The 17,192-nt window shown below is 42.9% G+C and overlaps 1 protein-coding gene across 4 annotated transcripts in view; it reads left to right on the top strand.

The window, feature by feature from the left end:
* Positions 1 to 373: 373 nt before the first annotated feature.
* The window catches only part of CAMK4 (calcium/calmodulin dependent protein kinase IV), a 136,393-nt gene continuing 119,574 nt past the window's right edge, over positions 374 to 17,192 (top strand). Inside the window, exons 1-3 of one of the 4 annotated variants that reach the window (XM_071731650.1) lie at positions 382 to 486; positions 1,338 to 1,424; positions 2,716 to 2,929. In XM_071731650.1, coding sequence (XP_071587751.1) covers positions 2,757 to 2,929 — 173 coding nt within the window. In that variant the 5' untranslated portion in view covers positions 382 to 486; positions 1,338 to 1,424; positions 2,716 to 2,756. Of the gene's footprint in view, positions 523 to 1,337; positions 1,425 to 2,715; positions 2,930 to 17,192 lie in introns of all 4 variants that reach the window. The other 3 variants (XM_071731651.1, XM_071731653.1, XM_071731652.1) reach the window with 3 other exon arrangements.

Raw genomic sequence — 17,192 nt, 5'->3', positions numbered from 1 at the left:
ATCGGTAGCCCGGTAAAAAAAAATCCTCAGGTGCTATGTCATTTAGCAAAGAGCCCATAAAGGCTCACAATAGGCATATCTAGATCTTCTGAGATCTGAATATGATTGCAGATACCTGGATAAATATAATCTTCCTAATACAAAACCCTACAAAAACCCTACTGCACAAAGATATATGTGCCCTGGGGTTACAGAATATTAAGTCAAATACATATTTGACTAAAAAAAAAATATGATGTGAAATGCCACTGTCTTCTGAGTGTGCTGAATGGCTATTTTGTGTGTGTCAGTGACCATTTCTTCTTCCAGGAGATTCTGTCAGAAAATGTCAGAGGAAAAAATGTCTCCTAGCAACCAAAGCTTTATGAAGAAAAGTTCCAAACTGACCAGCAGAGATAGACTGAGGTGGGGAGTTGGGAGGAGTCATTAGCAACAGTGAAAAGGCTGCTTGTTTGCTGCTCCAATGCTGAACTCAGCCTTGTTATGGTAGGTGCTCTGTGCACAAAGTTCATCTAAAAGAAGGTACAGGGTTTCTGTCAAACTGGATGGCTTAGAGCTTGGTTTACTAATAGGACTTCGGGTTACTTTTTCTTGACTTTCAAATATGGGTTTCAAAATGATAAAATCTCAAATCATAATGGAGATATAAAATTTAAGTTTGTAACAGCAAAAAGTAAACTTGAGAGGAAAGATCATTATCTCTCTCTTACCTATCCTAGTTATCTCTTTTATCCTTTCCTACCACTAAAAAATTAGAAGATATTTCTTCTATTATCTGGTTAAGCAGAGAAGAGCAATTCTTTTTTAAGGTCTTTTATTGTTAAATCAAAGGATTCACAGTTAAGATTACTTTCCCCCTCTGGGTACTATAAGGAAGCTAGGGAGCAGTAAAAGGCTTGTTTACATGAGGAAACAAAACATTTTGGAGAACATTCATACACCTGAATTAATGCAATACTGAACAAGATATTTTGCCTTTCCTGAGCAAGGAATACAATGTTTAAAAACAGGCTAGTGACGGTAGTTTAAAATTGGAAGACAATACTTCTGTCACTTTTGGCTACACGGGATTGTACATGGTCCATTTTACCTCCTGTCTGTGCTCGCATGACAGCATCAGTGGGTGTGATAGCATGGCAGGATGTGAGTAGGATTGATCTGGCATACTCTGCATGTGAGGCACACACAACTGCTGCTGTTTTATTTCACCAGTACAGCAGAAACTGCCCTTATATAGACACGTCTGGCTAAGGTTTTTACTGTCAGGGATACAATATTCTTTATTATAACCGCATGCATTTTCATAACTGCAGATTTTTAACTGAATGCATTTTCAGCCTGCAGATTTCATAACCTGTTAGGAGTAGCATCACAGCATGGCAATTTTATTCCTTCAAGGCTTCTTTTAGTTCTGTGGTGGGAAGGTAAGCTAGATATTTCGGATTTTTTTGTTTGAGCATTTGTCAGCCTCTTTCCTATTGCTATTTATCTTGCTCAGTCTCGGTCTGCACAATGTCCTCCCCAAATTCATAGCAAACGCAGAGAGAAATCCGAGCTCCCGTACTGCACCCCGGTAACAGATCCCAGATCTAGAACAGGCAAAATGGTGCAGCATGACGGGGTAGCGCCCACCTCGCTGCAGGCTGCGCATCCTTCCCGGCCCAACCGCTGCCTGGTCCAGCCCGGGCCGACAAATCCCGGCAAAAACCGCAGCCGCTCCTCCACATCGCGCTGACATTTCTTCTTGTGTGAAATTGCACCCCAGTGACGCTCGGTACCGCCGGTCACGGGGCTGTGGGCTCCTGCCAGGCTTGTGCCAGGCGGGTTTTCGGTGGACTTGCAGGGCGTCCGCCGTCCCAGGCCCGCCCCAGGACTCGCTGCCTGCCCCCTCCCAGCGCCCACGGCCCCGCAGCAGGCGGTCGGTGGCCGCCTCCGGCTCGGCGGGGCTGGAGGGCGAGGAGGGGGCGGTGCGACCCCCGCCCGGGGCGGCTCCCTCTGCCGCAGCGGCCGCCGCCGTGTCCGCCCCTTCGGCAGCTCCGGGCCCGCCCAGTCGGAGGCGCCCCCGCCGCTCTCCTGGGCGGGGGGATTTAACTCCCGCCGCCGCCGCCGCTCCTGCTTCAGTCCTGCCCGGTCCGGCAGGAGGAGGAGTAGGGTGGGAAACAGAGGGAGAGGGAAGGGAGAAGATAGAAAAGGGAAGGGAGAAGATAGAGAAGGGAAGGGAAAAGATAGGGAAGGGAAGGGAAGGGAAGGGAAGGGAAGGGAAGGGAAGGGAAGGGAAGGGAAGGGAAGGGAAGGGAAGGGAAGGGAAGGGAAGGGAAGGGAAGGGAAGGGAAGGGAAGGGACGGGAAGGGAAGGGAAGGGAAGGGAAGGGAAGGGAAGGGAAGGGAAGGGAAGGGAAGGGAAGGGAAGGGAAGGGAAGGGAAGGGAAGGGAAGGGAAGGGAAGGGAAGGGAAGGGAAGGGAAGGGAAGGGAAGGGAGAGGGAAAGAAGAGGGAAAGAAGAGGGAAAGGAGAGGGAAGGGAGAGGGAAAGGGAAAGGGAAAGGGAAAGGAAGAAGGAAGGAGAGGGAAGAAGGGAAGGGAAAGGAAAGAAAAGGAAAGGAAAGGAAGGAGGAAGGAGAGGGAAGAAGGGAAGTGAAGAAGGGAGGTGAGAAGGGAGGTGAGAAGGGAGGTGAGTGAAGTGCCTCCGCCAGCCGCCTTGTTGCTCTGCTTCTGCAGCCGGTGCACAGGACGAAGCAGCCCCTGGGAGGCGTCCCGGCATGCTGAAAGTCACCATGCCCTCCTCATCCTCATCTTCATCCTCCTCAACCTCATCCTCCTTCGGTTCCTCGGCCGTCGGCCGTCCCGGATCCGCTGCGCCCGACTACTGGATCGACGGCTCCAACAAAGACACCCTGGCCCATTACTTCGACCTGGAGTCCGAGCTGGGACGGTGAGGGGGCGCTGGAGCGGGACGGGTGGCCGCGGGGCGAGGGCGCAGCCGTAGCGGAGGGGCCGGGGTTGCGGGGGTGTCCGGGTCTGGATCTGCCTTCTCCGCCGGCACTGCGTCGCTCAGGCGAGAGCGGCAAAACTTTGGTTTGTGTGAACGGCGTGGGGAGAGAGTGCTGGCTTTCAGGGCGTATAGGCTTTCGAAGAAAAATTGTACCTCCCGGGAGTCAGGATGTTCAAATTCCCAAAAGAAACGAGTGGTTTTCAGTAGAATGCATCAGTCCATCCCAGTGAACATCCATTCCAGTCCACCCCAGTCAGGCTGCCTAAATATTTAAGGACCTATTTACTGTAGACCAATTTATCAGCTAATACTAACAATATTATATCGAGACCACTTAAATGACACCTTATTTGTAGCCCCACTTCATATGGGACCTTTTTATCGTGTTTGCCATTATCAGCACCTTTAGAACTTGTACTGACACAAGTCCCACATTGGGGGGGGAGTCAGTGAGTAGGCCTCTGTATGGAGAATCCTTACACTGAAGTGCAGTGCAGATGAGAGAGCTGGTACCTGTTCTCTTACAAGTTCTGCACTATTGTCCTGCTGCTTCTGCTTGGGAAGTTAAAGGTCCCAAGTGTTCATTTTTTAAAAAAACAAAGTCCAGTGTTAAGATGCTGTTGCTTATATTTATTGTGTGATTTCCACTCTCTAAATACAGTTTTTTATGCTCAATTTTGGGGCAGAAAAAAAGAAAAGTAGAAAATGACAAATCTTTTTAAGGGTTTACAGTGGGTGACTTAAATCTGTTAAGTTTGTAAGTAACAAATAGCAGTTTTTAATTTTGCCACTAATAGACTGTTAAAATCCTGGATGATTGTGGGAAATTTTCAAGTCATAACATGATTGCCTCAGTACAGTATTTTTGCAGAAAGGATATGCAGTGAAAGTTATTCCCACAAATATCTGTGGTTGGTGTACCGTAACTGATAGAGGCAGGAAGGGCTGTGGAAATACAGTCTTTCTTGGCTTGCTTACTAAGTCTTAAACATCTGCTGCTACCTTTTTGCTGCTGTTGCTACTCATGCCAGTCAGATTTAAATAGGCAGAGGTTTATATATACTTACAGCATTTGTACTTGACTTCACTGTACCTCTGTACAGAAAGATAAAGCAGGAAATACTGCTGTAGCAGTTTTGTGTCTGGGATTGACCAAAGGAAAGCATGTACAACTGAATAACATTATTTGATACCAATTCTGTCACCTGGATTACTGCTGCTATGTTTGGTCTGTCTAGAATAGTTTGAGCATATGTGCTGCTGGCTGTGGGCTTCATTTAAGCCCACACTGGTGATATATCATGAGTTGATTGTGTAGGTTGGGAAGGGGTTTTAAAGTGTTAATTGCCTTGTCTGAGGAAGGGTTATTGAAAGCTGAGGGGCAGTGGGTTTTTCTACTTTCCAAGCTGAGAGTATATGATGAAGCTACAAACCCCAAAAGATTTGAGTAAGGAAGATAACCACATTAGATTAGTATGGGAATTTGAAGTCTGGTCAGCTGTTGGATAGAACTGGGAAATAAGATTTATAACAAAAGCAAAGAGAATACAGGAGATCAGAACTATCTTAATCAAAGGCTGACCACAAGGTATGGGGAGACAACTTGGAGTGGTACATGCTTCAGGGGAAAACTGCACTAACAGTTTGAGTTCTACCTTTGAGATCGTGTCACGGTGAGCATCCTGACTGCTGGAGCTCTTCTCATATCCCCTCTGATAGCCCAGGTGTATCTTAGAAAATCTGTAAGGGAGATCCCACAAATCCTCTTGCTTTCTGAGTGCAATATAAAAACTGTCCTGTTTTCTCATGGTAATCTTGTCTCCAGTCTTTTCATTTTTGAGATGATTTTGAGTATGTCTACAAAACAAAATATTCATTGCTTAGGTAAGTGGTTATGGAAAAGTAGATGAAGCTGAGAAATGTGGGTATGTGATCCAACTCTTAGGTATTTTTAGTGTACCTTAAGGTTACCAAAATAACCAGCAGGAGACCCTACCCTAAAGCGTCTTTAACAAATAGAGGATTGGAAGATATCTTTTGTCAGACTGTGAAGACCTGCATTTGGACAGCTGCTGCCAAGTATGGGAGTTCCCCTGTGGAAGGAGTGCACTTTCTGCAAATGTCTGGTAAATCCCTAGGACATCATAGTCAGTAGTACTTGCTTGTATGACCAACTAAGGAGTAATGGGAGACAAGGGAAAATGCGTTGCTAGCAAGAAAAATCATAAATGCCTAAAAGCTTGGGTAGGAGTAAACAGTGTTCTTTCAACAAGTGGAGTTCCACAGGCATCAGTTCGGGTGTCTGGGCTGCTCAACATGCTCATAAATAAAGGGGATGAACAGTCCTTGAGGGTTTTAAAGACATTGCTGCTTATGAGGAATTGCAGAAAGACCTTACTGGACTGATAGGGCATATAAATAGTGGATAAAATTCAGTTTTAATCTAATAAACAATGTAAGGGTGGAAGAGAAACACTTGGCTTGTTTGTTTCCCTAGAAAATCCTGTATTGAGGTTAAGATGGAAATCTCTGGAAACACATGGGGCATAGATGGGGTGTCTGGTTAGAAGTGCTTGTTTGCTGCAAGTGCTTCTTTGATGCAAGCTCTGCAGGGCATCTGAAGAAGCTAGCAAGTAAAAAATGAACTGGAAGAGTTAAGGTCATTTTAGAACAGGGTGTAGTTAAATTGTGGTAATCCTGGCCACTGGATGCTATAGGTGTTAAAAACTTACATGGGTTTAATAGGGAACTGGGAAAATTTACATTCAGGAAATTCATTAAGACTGATTATACTGAACTGCAAGTTGTTGAATGTTATGAGAATACTCTTTGGCAGTGTTGATATGTTTGCTCTGTTCTTGTGTCCTTCTTGAAGCATCGCTGTTTGGCTACCATTAGAGACAGTACTGTGGGCTAGACAGGCTTTTATTCTGACCCAGCTATTTTTACATTCTACTGAATGCCTGGCTAGTTCAGCTTCCTTTTAGTCTATTTCTGACAAGCAGATTTTGTATGTACCGTGTAACTGGAGTTAAAAGTCCTGCAAAGATGAAAAGTTGGTCTTCCTTTTACAAAGAGTAATGTCTCTTTCTTCTCTGAAGTTTGCAGAATTGGTCAATAGTGGACATTGGAATTTTGTTCTGAGTGTATTTCATCTAGAAGTTTATTTTCCACACTCCCTTGGAAGCAGATTGTAATAATTTTATATTCTACATTTGTATGTTCCTTAAAAATTAAACATTTTTGTTAGCCTTATATAATCTGTGCTGTATCTTTTGGTACAGTTTCTGAAGTCAGGATTAATTTTAAATTTTATTTGAGTGAAGAGAAAGTTTAGTAACAATTTTTATATTATGAAAATGTAATTTTTCTGTTGAAATATTAGTCATGGAATTTTACTTAGCATGCACTCTCTTGCCTAACAGCACCCAACTGCATAGCTATTGGAGTTGAAACTGTCTAATGTTATTTTTGTAGGCGTATTGCAGATCTGTTAAATGGTCAACTGCAGCTGGAAGCATTTCCATCCAAATTTTTAGGGCTTGCTTTTGGTTTCAAAGGTTGAACAAAATAATAATAACAGTAATAATTGTAATAATAATTTTCAGTAACCCAGAAAAATTACAGGCATTTTTTTATTTTCATGTAAGAATGAAATCAGGATCTTCCAAGGCTGCCTTTTCCTTCATGGCAAGCTTTCCATTGTGTGATCCTTGCTGAAGACCTGAAACTGAAAGGCACTCTATACTTGCAACTTGCCTTGAGTAGACAGCGTAAGCTGAATCATAGGTAGTTTCTGCCCTTGAATTCTTAGCACAAGGAGTTTAAATTCAATATGTAATTTAAACTCAAAGTTTCAGAATGATGTCTTGCTCTGTGAATTCTATTTATGAGTGTCATCAAAGTAGCATCTTTTCTATTGGCAGTAGTAGATGAAATCAAGTAACTCTTTTGTATAAGCATGATTTTATAGAAGTGGATTATTTTTGCACTTGATGCTTTGAAGTTCAGACAGTTTATGCTTTGAAAGTATGCCAATTATCTCCCTTTCCATTCCTTCATTAAAAAAAAAAGAGCCTTTTTTCTGTCCATCTCAAGAGTCATTTGTTATACAGACTATTTGCTGTGTTTATTTTGAAAACCACTTGCTCATTTTGCTTTGGAGTGCACTTAAAGTAGGCCAATCCCTCCTTCAGTAAAACTTTTGCATACTTGTTTGTGATTTTTCTGTACGGGACTCGAGGATTTTCTGAACCGTTGCAGGCTGTCTGAATGTGAGTGTGGAGTGCCTAGTGATTCCATCCTAGTGATCTAGGATGAAGTAATCTTTGAGTAGAAAATGCCTGTGTAGATTTTCCCATCCTCAAGGTCACGTTATGCTGTGAGCTGCAGCTTGCTTGTTACCCTCACACCTTCAGGCAAGGAGGAAGCTTTTTCATGCAGGCATTTCCTGCTGATAGGGAAGGCTGTTGAAGAGGAGGGTCTGAGATCTCATTTGGGATTGTTGTGATAGGTATGTTGGACCTTGCTTTGAGGTAGGAAGATAGGAGATACAGAGGGTTTGGTACTGGCCAAGGTGGCAGGTGGGTATGGAGAATGGTGTTCTTCATGCATTGCACAAGACAAATTTTCACTTCCCTTTCTTCTTGAAGGTGTTCTGTCCACCTCATCCTTCCCCTTTAAAAGTATCCTAAGCATTTGACTGCAGGCACTGCTATGGTGAACACACACTTTACTCCTTCTACTGAAGCAGTGCAGTTGAAGAGAAAACAATCCAATGCTAAATTGGCCAGGAAGAGGATGTCAGATTTTTGTTAAGGAAGACATTGCTTAAGGGGGGGAAGGATATTAGTCCCTATCAAAATGCATGAGTCATAAATAAAAACTAAGACCAAGAAGTGAATGTTTTCTGTAAAAGTTGTGTAGCTCCTGAATTCAGTGTTCTGGATGAAATTCCTTGCTTGGGTATAAGAAACCAGAATTTATAATGTATAGCCACAGTCTGACAAATAAAATGCTTTATTTGGTGCAGGGAGAGTATTTTCTTCAGTTTTGTCTGGTTCAATTCAACAACTGGTAGATTTAGAATTAAAATCTGAGTGTTGGGAAAGCAAGAAAAGAAAATTTCCTCACCCATTAAAAAACCCCACACAATTGGGAGTTGATGTACCATTTCACTTGTAGCTCTATAATCATGCAGAGAAATGGACTCTTACAATGCTCCCATACAACCCATGGGAGATTGTTACTGACTTTGTTGTCCAAATGCCTATCTTACCCACTAACTTACTTGCCAAACAGTGTCTCTCTCTGCATGTTTCTTAGTTAGAAAAGAAGAAAGCTTTTTTGAATGTTTGTTGGAACAGCTGACATTTCATTCATGCTAGAAAATCAGTTTTAAGTTTTACAGACAGTTGTTAAAATCCACTAACAGTTGGAATTTGTGACAAAATCAGTATTCCACAGACAGGAGTTTTGCACTGAACTCCAACCTCAACACCTGCTTTGATAGGTCTCAGAAAAAAGATGATAAAATATGTGTATATCTGATTGTTGCTAATAATATGACTGCAGTGTCATATGCCATGATGGAAAATAGGTTTGTTGATTCAATCAGCAATGGGCAGAGTGTTTAGCTGTCAATGCTTGGGCACAGTCACGTTAGAGAAGCTAATGCTATTGTAGCCACCTTCTCTCAGGAATATGTTAACCCTTGTTACTGTGGGAGGAACACATGCTGCTTCTGCCATTAAACAGATTACTTGATTTTTAGTACATCCAAGCCACAGCTGTATGATATAAAAACAGCTTGAAACAAGTTTTTCTTCTTGTAAGTATGAAATAAAATGGATGACTGATAATGGCATGTATTTACATGTTATCAGTTACAGAAGCTCTGAGATTTTGTTTGTAACACTGTGTTGAGCTATTTCTATTTTTAAAAGGAATTTGTGAGTGCATCTACACGGGAGTTTTAATTTGGATTGGTTGTAATGTTTGTGAAACAAATGTCCCAGTTATCCCCTTTCTTGGTGTTTTGCATCAAGGGGCATTCTTGGATTGCACAGAACAGACTGAACACAGCTGAACCAGAATATGCAGTTCAGAAACACTTAGAATCATAGAACAATTTGGGTTGGAAGGGATCTCTAAAGGTCATCTAGTCCGATTCCCTTGCACAGGAACCACAGGCCTGTTAAAGCCAGGAAAGATTACAGAATCATAGAATAATGAAGGGACCTCTAAAGGTCATCTAGTCCAACACCCCTGCAGTGAGCAGGGATATCCTCAACTAGATCAGGTTGCTCAGTCTCGTCAAGCCTCACCTTGAATATCTCCAGGGATGAGGCCTCAACTACCTCTCTAGGCAACCTGTTCCATTTTTCTACTATCCTTGGTAAACAACTTTCTCCTAACATCCAATCTAAATCTACTTTACTTTAAAAACATTGGCCCTTATCCTTGCCACTACAAGCCTTCATAAACAGTCCCTGTCCAGCCTTCCTGCAGGTCCCCTTCAGGTACTGCAAGGTCACTGTCAGGTCTCCCTGAAGCTTCCTTGAGGCTGAACTATGCCAGCTCCCTCAGCTTGTCTTCATAGGAGAGGTGTTCCTGTCCCCTGATCATTTTCATGGACCTCATTTGGACTCACTCCATCAGGTCCATGTCCTTTATGTATTGAGGGCTGCAGGGCTGGATGCAATACTCCAGGTAAGGCCTTACCAGAGAAAAGTGGTAGAATCATCTCTCTCAATCTGCTGGCCACACTTCTTTTGATGCAGCCCAGGATGCAATTGGCCTTCTAGGCTGCAAGCACACACTGTTGTCTCATGTCCATGTCCAGTTTTTCACGCACCAGTACCCCCAAGTCCTTTTCTGCAGGGCTGCTTTCCAACACCTCATCCCCAAGCCTGTACTGATCCTGTGGATTGTTCTGACCCAGGTGCAGGAACCCCGCACTTGGTTTTATTGAACTTCATGAGGTTCACCTGGGCCCACCTCTCCAGTTTGCCTAGGTCCTTCTGGATGACATCTCATCCCTCTGACTTATTGGCAGCACCACTCAGTTTGGTGTCATCTACAAGCTTGCTGATGGTGCACTCAATCCTGCTTTCTATATAAATTCATGAAAATATTAAACATAACAGGTCCCAGTATAGAACCCATTTGTCACTGTTCTCCATCTGGACTTCGAGCTGTTGACCACTACCCTCTGGTAGGTCATCCAGTCAATACGGCCATCCAGTCAATTCATCACCCAGTGATGATGGACCCATCCACCTATCAAATCTATGTTTCTCCAGCTTGGTGAGTAAGATATTATGTGTCAAGGGCCTTGCAGAAGTTCACGTAGATGATATCCATTGCTTTTCTCTCGTTGAGTGATGTAGTTACTACATTGTAGAAAGCTATTAGGATGGCCAGGCACCATTTACTCCTAGTAAAGCCATGCTGGCTGTCTTGAATCACCTTCCTGTCCTCCATGTGCCTTAGCGTGTCTTCTAGGAGGATCTAGGATGATCTTACCGGACACAGAAGTGAGGCTGACAGGTTGGTAGTTTCCAGAGTCCTCCTTTGTACCTTTTTCAAAAATGGGCATGATGTTTCCTTTCTTCCAGTCGCCAGGGACTTCACTTGATTGCCATGACTTTACAAATATCATGGAGAGTGGCTCGGCAACTGTATCTGCCAATGCCCTCAGGACTCTGGGAAGAATCTTGCCAGGTCCTATGGATTCAATATCTTCGGGTTTCTCAGACAGTCACAGCCTTCCGTGGGTGTACCCATAGAGTACCCACACGCGTTTTGATGTGTGGTGGGAGCACAGTCTTCCTCTGCCTTCCACCATGGACTGGGACGGGAGTTGTCAGAGGTGTCAGAGCCCTCAGGTTTACCTCAGTCATTTCTGCTGCTGCTGCCTCACGCTCAGCCGCTCAGGCTCGGCTCACGCCATGCTCCGGGAAGGTGTGAACAGCCAGTTTGCACAACCAGATGAGGGCTTGTATGATGCAAAACCTGAAAAAAAATTGTGTCTTGGTATCAGCATGCTGCAATCACCTCTAACACTGGTGTGTTCCTGCATACCTAGATTATGTGTCCTAATGATGTTTGAATCAAATGGAAATCAATCTGCAAGTTCGTTAATAGGATGCTTTTGATACCGTGTAACCAGCATCATGCACAGGTCACTATCTGTCCACTGAATAACTTGAAAGCTAAAGGGAATATATATTATATAAATAAAAATTCAGTACCTAAGAGTGCCAAGTGGAAGAGCAGTTAGCAATTGCAAAACATTGTGTTATCTCTGTACTCTTATTAGTCTGTGTACTCAATGCATTGTTCTGTCAATAAATTGAGTCCTTACCTTTTTTTCTGTAAATGAAGTGCTGAAGCTGGAATGAATAGATGACGATTCTTTGTAATTTTCACAGCCTTCTTGTAATTAAAAATCAGTTATTCATAATGGAAAATTATATCAGAGAATTGTTATTTCTTTATTTTCAAGTTGTTCTGTCAGTCACTATACATTTTGTCATTGGTTTTGGCTACCTTTTTAATTGAAAAACGTATTTATTTCTAACGGAGAAAATTAATAGCTCTTGAAATAAGTGCTGTTAAGAATACTGAAAAAGGTTTCTGCACATAGAGCTTTTAGGAGTTGAAAATAACAGTATAATTTGTGATAATGCAATAATTGTCATACTTGAAAAACATTGCAGTAGTCTGCAAGCAGATATAACAAAGTAATTTCTTTCAGCTTGTTCAGATATGCACAGTATATCTGAAATTGAATAAATATTTTCAAGCTCAGCTGAAAACATTCCCCCAGGTTTAATTCTGCCATAAATCTATATGATTCTGGATTGAGGACATGTAAACCTACGGAAGCCCTGTGGTATAAGCAGCAAATGTGTCTTCATTTTTCTGTGTTTTATGGTGTGTGTCCAAAGGCACAAGGTATTGTGTAAGGGATTGTAATGGACCTGGTTTCCTAGGCAGAATTCTACTAGATGTTTAAATGGTTGCTCCCATAGTAAATAGCCACATTTGAAAGGACCACCAGTTATGAATGGTAGTTAGTGAAAATATACTCACTGCTGTAGCACATGCCCCATCTGTGGGAGTCGAAATACTTGCTAGGTACTTCAGTCAGATCAAAGAAGTTTTATCTTTCTGAATATTGTCTAAGAAGGTCAGTCTGGAAACAAAAAAAATAGTCGTCCCATAGGTTTTTCAAGTCCAAGAAACGGAGCTGTCTTTATCGCAGTAAGCCTGAATAATTTTTAGTGGTGCTCTGATAGTCAGAAGGTTGGTGAGGCTTTGGGAAAGTGATTGTCTGACACTGCACATTTTGTGGAAAAAATGAAAATATTTGAATAATATTTTCATCCTAGTATGTACAGTATGTATGAGCCATTAGTAGGAGTTACAATTGTGTAAAAATAAAGAACATGTACTCCCATGTGCTTTCACATTGAAGCAGAATTTAAACATTAATCTTTCATATTTGCTGTTGACTCCTTCAATTAGGCTTTCTTAGCATGCTTCATCTCTTCACAATAAGCAGACTGTCATTATATGAACAATTAATAGTTTCAAAATGGATATTCTTTTTGCATTACAGTAGTGCTTATTTTGAGAAAGAGTAACCAAATGCTCTGGGCGTTTCTGAATGGTGATGCTGCCTTTGGTTCTAGGTCTGTCTAATGTCTTTTTCAATATTAATGTTTTCCTTATCTCCTTCATTTAAAAACTGGGTAAAAATGACAGCTTTCACAAACAGTCATTGACAATTTGGAAACATTCCTACATTTACTGATTGTGGTCCTTTTGGCCTGCCATGTTCAGTGTCCTCAGCCAGTCAGTAGTTTAGGATTTTTTGTGTTGTGGAAGTATACAATTTTCTCATTACTTTTGCCTTACTTTTGTATCTCAAAGTTAAGAAAGGTTATTCAAAAGTAACCCCTCTTCTGGCAGAAGTGCAGAGGATGTTGTTACCCAGAGTGTATCTGGGTGATCTTTTGAACCTCTGGAATCCCACCCAAAAAAGTCAAGGAAAGTATACTTCTTCCTTGCTCTGTTCCATGATTGCATGATTGCAGTTCATGGCCTGTGATGCTTTCCTGTCTCTTTTCACACTCTGGCAATAGGAACTGTTTCAGAAGGTAAAGGCATGTTTTGTTGTGAGTGGGTTAGTAAGGAAGGTTCTGCTCAGGATGATACCTTGCCTGGCAGCATTCTTCCCAAACATAGCCTAACTGCTGAAGATGGCACATCTTAAGGACATATAGATATTTCCCTTGAGTTTACTGGAGTGTGTAGGAAGGTTGTGGTCATTCATGTGGAAATCTATTTCTTTTTTCCTGGTTAGCTGTGTTTTTATAGAGATCTGTTAGTGTGGTGCAATGGGGGGATCATTGGGAACAAGCTATCCAAGACCACTTTCAAACAATATACATTTTTTCATCAATGTATACATTGTATGTGTTCAGTTTCTTAGACTATATCATGTTTAAAATAGAAACATGGAGTAGTGGTGTTATAATACTGTACCAGTACACACTGCAGATGCATCTTTTTTTTTTGGAATGGATGCAAACATGATGTTGCTGTCATGGGTTACTATCAGTTAAAACACATGGACTGTCAGGGACAATCAATGTTTGTATCTGTTTCCCTCAGATTAGATTGATGAAGTGTTGTTGCTTTCCTTGTAAAGTGTTTCTAAGTTAGGAAGCCCTACAGCAATATGAAAGGAACTTCGAAAGGGACATATGTGGTTTCTCCTTTCATATATGCACATATCCATGCTAAAAACTCAAGAACCATAAAAAAAACCAAAACAACCTACAACAAAAAAAACCAAACAAACAAAAAAAAAAAACAAAACAAAACAAAACCCCAAAACACCAAAACAAAACCAAAACCATTATTTGTAAAATAAAAGACAAGGAAAATGAAAATTCTTTTGAAGAAAAAAACCAAAACAAAACCAAGACTATGCTGCTGTTTGACAGTTAACTATCTCTTTATTATGGATTTTTTGGGAGGGGGGATAAAGCAGTGCTAAAAGCAAGTCCAAGGTTTGTAATGAACACTCTCAAAAGCAACATTTTAAGCCCTTCAAGAAATGTATAGTCTGTGCACCAGTGCATACCTCTCCGTGGGCATCCGTATGCCACATATAGGATGGCAGAACTGCAACTTACCTCAGAACTGATGTCATCTCCAAGTCCTTTTCCTCAAACTCTTCTCACTAGAAGCACGGTGTCATGGTTTAGTGACAGATGCTCTGTTGTTCCCCACTACCCTCCCAGGGGAAGATGAAGATGGGAATAAGGAAGAGAGACTTTAAGACTGAAAGAAAAGACTTTCTAATGAAAAAACTAATGAAGTAGCAATAGCAAATTGCAAAAGTATATACAAATATGTAAATATGGAGCTTGCCGTCCTCAGCTGGTAATTACTTATCAACCAGAAAAGTCCCACATTGGACTGGGCAGTAGATGGGGGTGCCCAAATCCAGGGCCTCAGTGACAAGTTGCAACAGTCTTAGAGCACCCAAGCTGGTCCTGTTTGAGAAGATATAAGGCAACTCACCTGGGTGAGTGATGTTCTCCAGTGGGGAAACGAAGCACTGCAGGAGGAGGCCTTAACCCAGCTAGCACACCAACCAAAAAAGCCCCCAGATGGCTCTCTTGGGAGCCATTTTATACTGAGTACCATGTGAAGGAATACTGCAATGGGTCCATTTGGGTCACCTGAACCATCTTGTCCTCCCGTAGGCTCAGATACTCCCCTCTGGAACTGCCACATCCCCAGGCTGCCAGCTGCTTCTGGTCTCCCAGCAAGGTTTTTCCAATCCCACCCTCTCGAACTAAGATACAATGTATACATCTCTCCATCCTCTCTCCAGGCATTGTGAAAGAAACAGTTGCTTGGGTTCAAGGAATCACAGAAAATTAGGGGTTGGAAGTGACCTCAAAAGATCATCGAGTCCAACCCCCCTGCCAGAGCAGGGTCGCCTATAGCAGGTCACACAGGAACATTAATGTGGTCACCCCTCAGTCTCCTCTTCTCCAAGCTGAAGAGCCCCAGTTCCCTCAGCCTTTCCTCATAAGGGAAATGTTCCACTCCCTTCACCATTTTGGTCACTCTGCAATGGACTCATTCAAGCAGTTCCCTGTCCTTCTGGAACTGAGGGCCCCAGAACTGGACACAATATTCCAAATGTGGCCTCACCAGGGTAGAACAGAGGGGGAGGAGAACCTCTCTCAACCTACTAACCACCCCCCTTCTAATGCACCCCAGGATGGCATTGGCCTTCTTGGCCACAAGGGCACATTGTTGGCTCACAGAACCCTCAGGTCCCTTTCATCTATGAGGCTGACTGGTCTGTAGTTACCTGGGTTCTCTTTCTTGCCTTTCTTGAAGACTGTAGTGACATTTGCTTTCCTCCAGTCCTCAGGCACCTCTCCTGTTCCCAACAGCTTACTAAAGATGATGAAGAGTGGCCAAGCAATAACATCCACCAGCTCCCTCAGCACCTGTGGGTGCATCCCATCAGGACCCATGAGTTTATGGATGTCCAGACCCATTAACTGATCCTTAACCCAGCCCTCATCAACCAAGGCAAACTCATCCTTTGCCCTGACTTCCTCATCGGCCTTAGGGATCTGGGGCTCCTGAAGACATCCTCCAGCAGTGTACACAGAGGCAAAGAAGATGTTCAGCAATTCTGACTTCTTTGTGTCCTCTGTCACCAGGACACCCATCTCATTCAGCAGTGCCTACATTGCCTCTAGTGTTGGTTTTATCTGCTATCCATTTGAAGAAGCCTGTCCTGTTGTCCTTAGCCTCTGTCTCAAGGTTTAAGTCCAAGGAGGCTTTAGCTCTCCTAGTTGCCTCTCTGCATTCATGGAAAACAGTCTTATATTCCCTCCAACTGGCCAGCCCTTCCTTCCACAATCTGTAGGTTCTCTTCTTCCATTTGAGTCTACCCAGCAGTTCCCTTTTCAACCACACTGATGCCCCAGTTCCCTTTCTAATTTCTTTTCCATTGGGATGCATTGGTCTTGAGCTCCATAGGTCCCATAGGATTTTCCCCAGCAGTTGTTTAAAGAGGACAAAGTTGGTCTTTCTGAAGTTCAGGGTTGTGATTCTACTTGGAATCCTGTTTCTACCACAGAAGATCCTGAACTCCACGACCTCATGGTCACTGTATCCAAGGTTGCCCTCAATCTTCACTGCTTCAACCAGACCCTCCTTGTTAGTTAGGGCAAGATCCAGCAATTGCATCAAGAAGTTATCATCAATGCACTGGAGGAATCTCCTGGAATGTGAATGGCTGCTGAGTGAGTGTTCCAGAAAATATCTGGGGAGTGAAAGTCTCCCATGAGAACCATGGCCTGTGATCACAAGACTGCTACCAGCTGCCTGTAGAAGGCATCATCAACTTCCTCATTCTGATCATGTGGCCTGTAATAGACACCCACCACAGTGTCCCCCCCATTAGCCTCTCCCTTAATTCTAACCCACAAACTCTCAACTTGCTCCTCATCTACCCCTGGGCAGAACTCAATACATTCATGTTGCTCTCTGATGTAAAGAGCAGCTCCCCCACCTCTCCTTGCTGCCCTGTCTTTCCTAAAAAGGACAAAGCACCCATGACCACATTCCAGCCATGTGAGCTGTCCCACCATGTCTCTGGAATTGCCACCAGATCCCAGCCCTTTGACCTCACATAGGTCTCTAACTCCTCCTGTTTGTTCCCCATGCTGTGTGCATCTGTGCACAGGCATTTCAGGTTGTGGGCTGAGCCTGCTGACCCCACCCCAGGGGAATGGGAGTCAAAGGAAGAGTCATAATTCTAAATTAGGATTGTCCCACGTTGTAATCTTTCCTTTTTGCAAGTATTCATAGTTTTTTTCTCAATTCAGATAATCATAAACACACCAATATTATTATTTTCAGTCTTCTGATCTTTAAAATGAATTCATGTCTGCCAGGTTCACTGCCTTTGGGAACTGATACTGCATCTTAAAATAGTGAGTTTATTGTGGTTTTATTCATGAAGATGACCCTTTTTGTACAACAGGCACTAGCAGAATTGAATGCTGCATAAACAAAAAAAGTTCCACAACTGTAATGACTTTATGGTTTCTAATGAAGCAGCATAATGTCTTGTGACTAAAGGGGG

The sequence above is a fragment of the Heliangelus exortis genome, chromosome Z (genome assembly GCF_036169615.1).
Source record: "Heliangelus exortis chromosome Z, bHelExo1.hap1, whole genome shotgun sequence".
Lineage (NCBI taxonomy): Eukaryota > Metazoa > Chordata > Aves > Apodiformes > Trochilidae > Heliangelus > Heliangelus exortis.
Note: the sequence above shows the minus strand (reverse complement) of the source record. Positions and strands in the feature narration are given on the sequence as shown.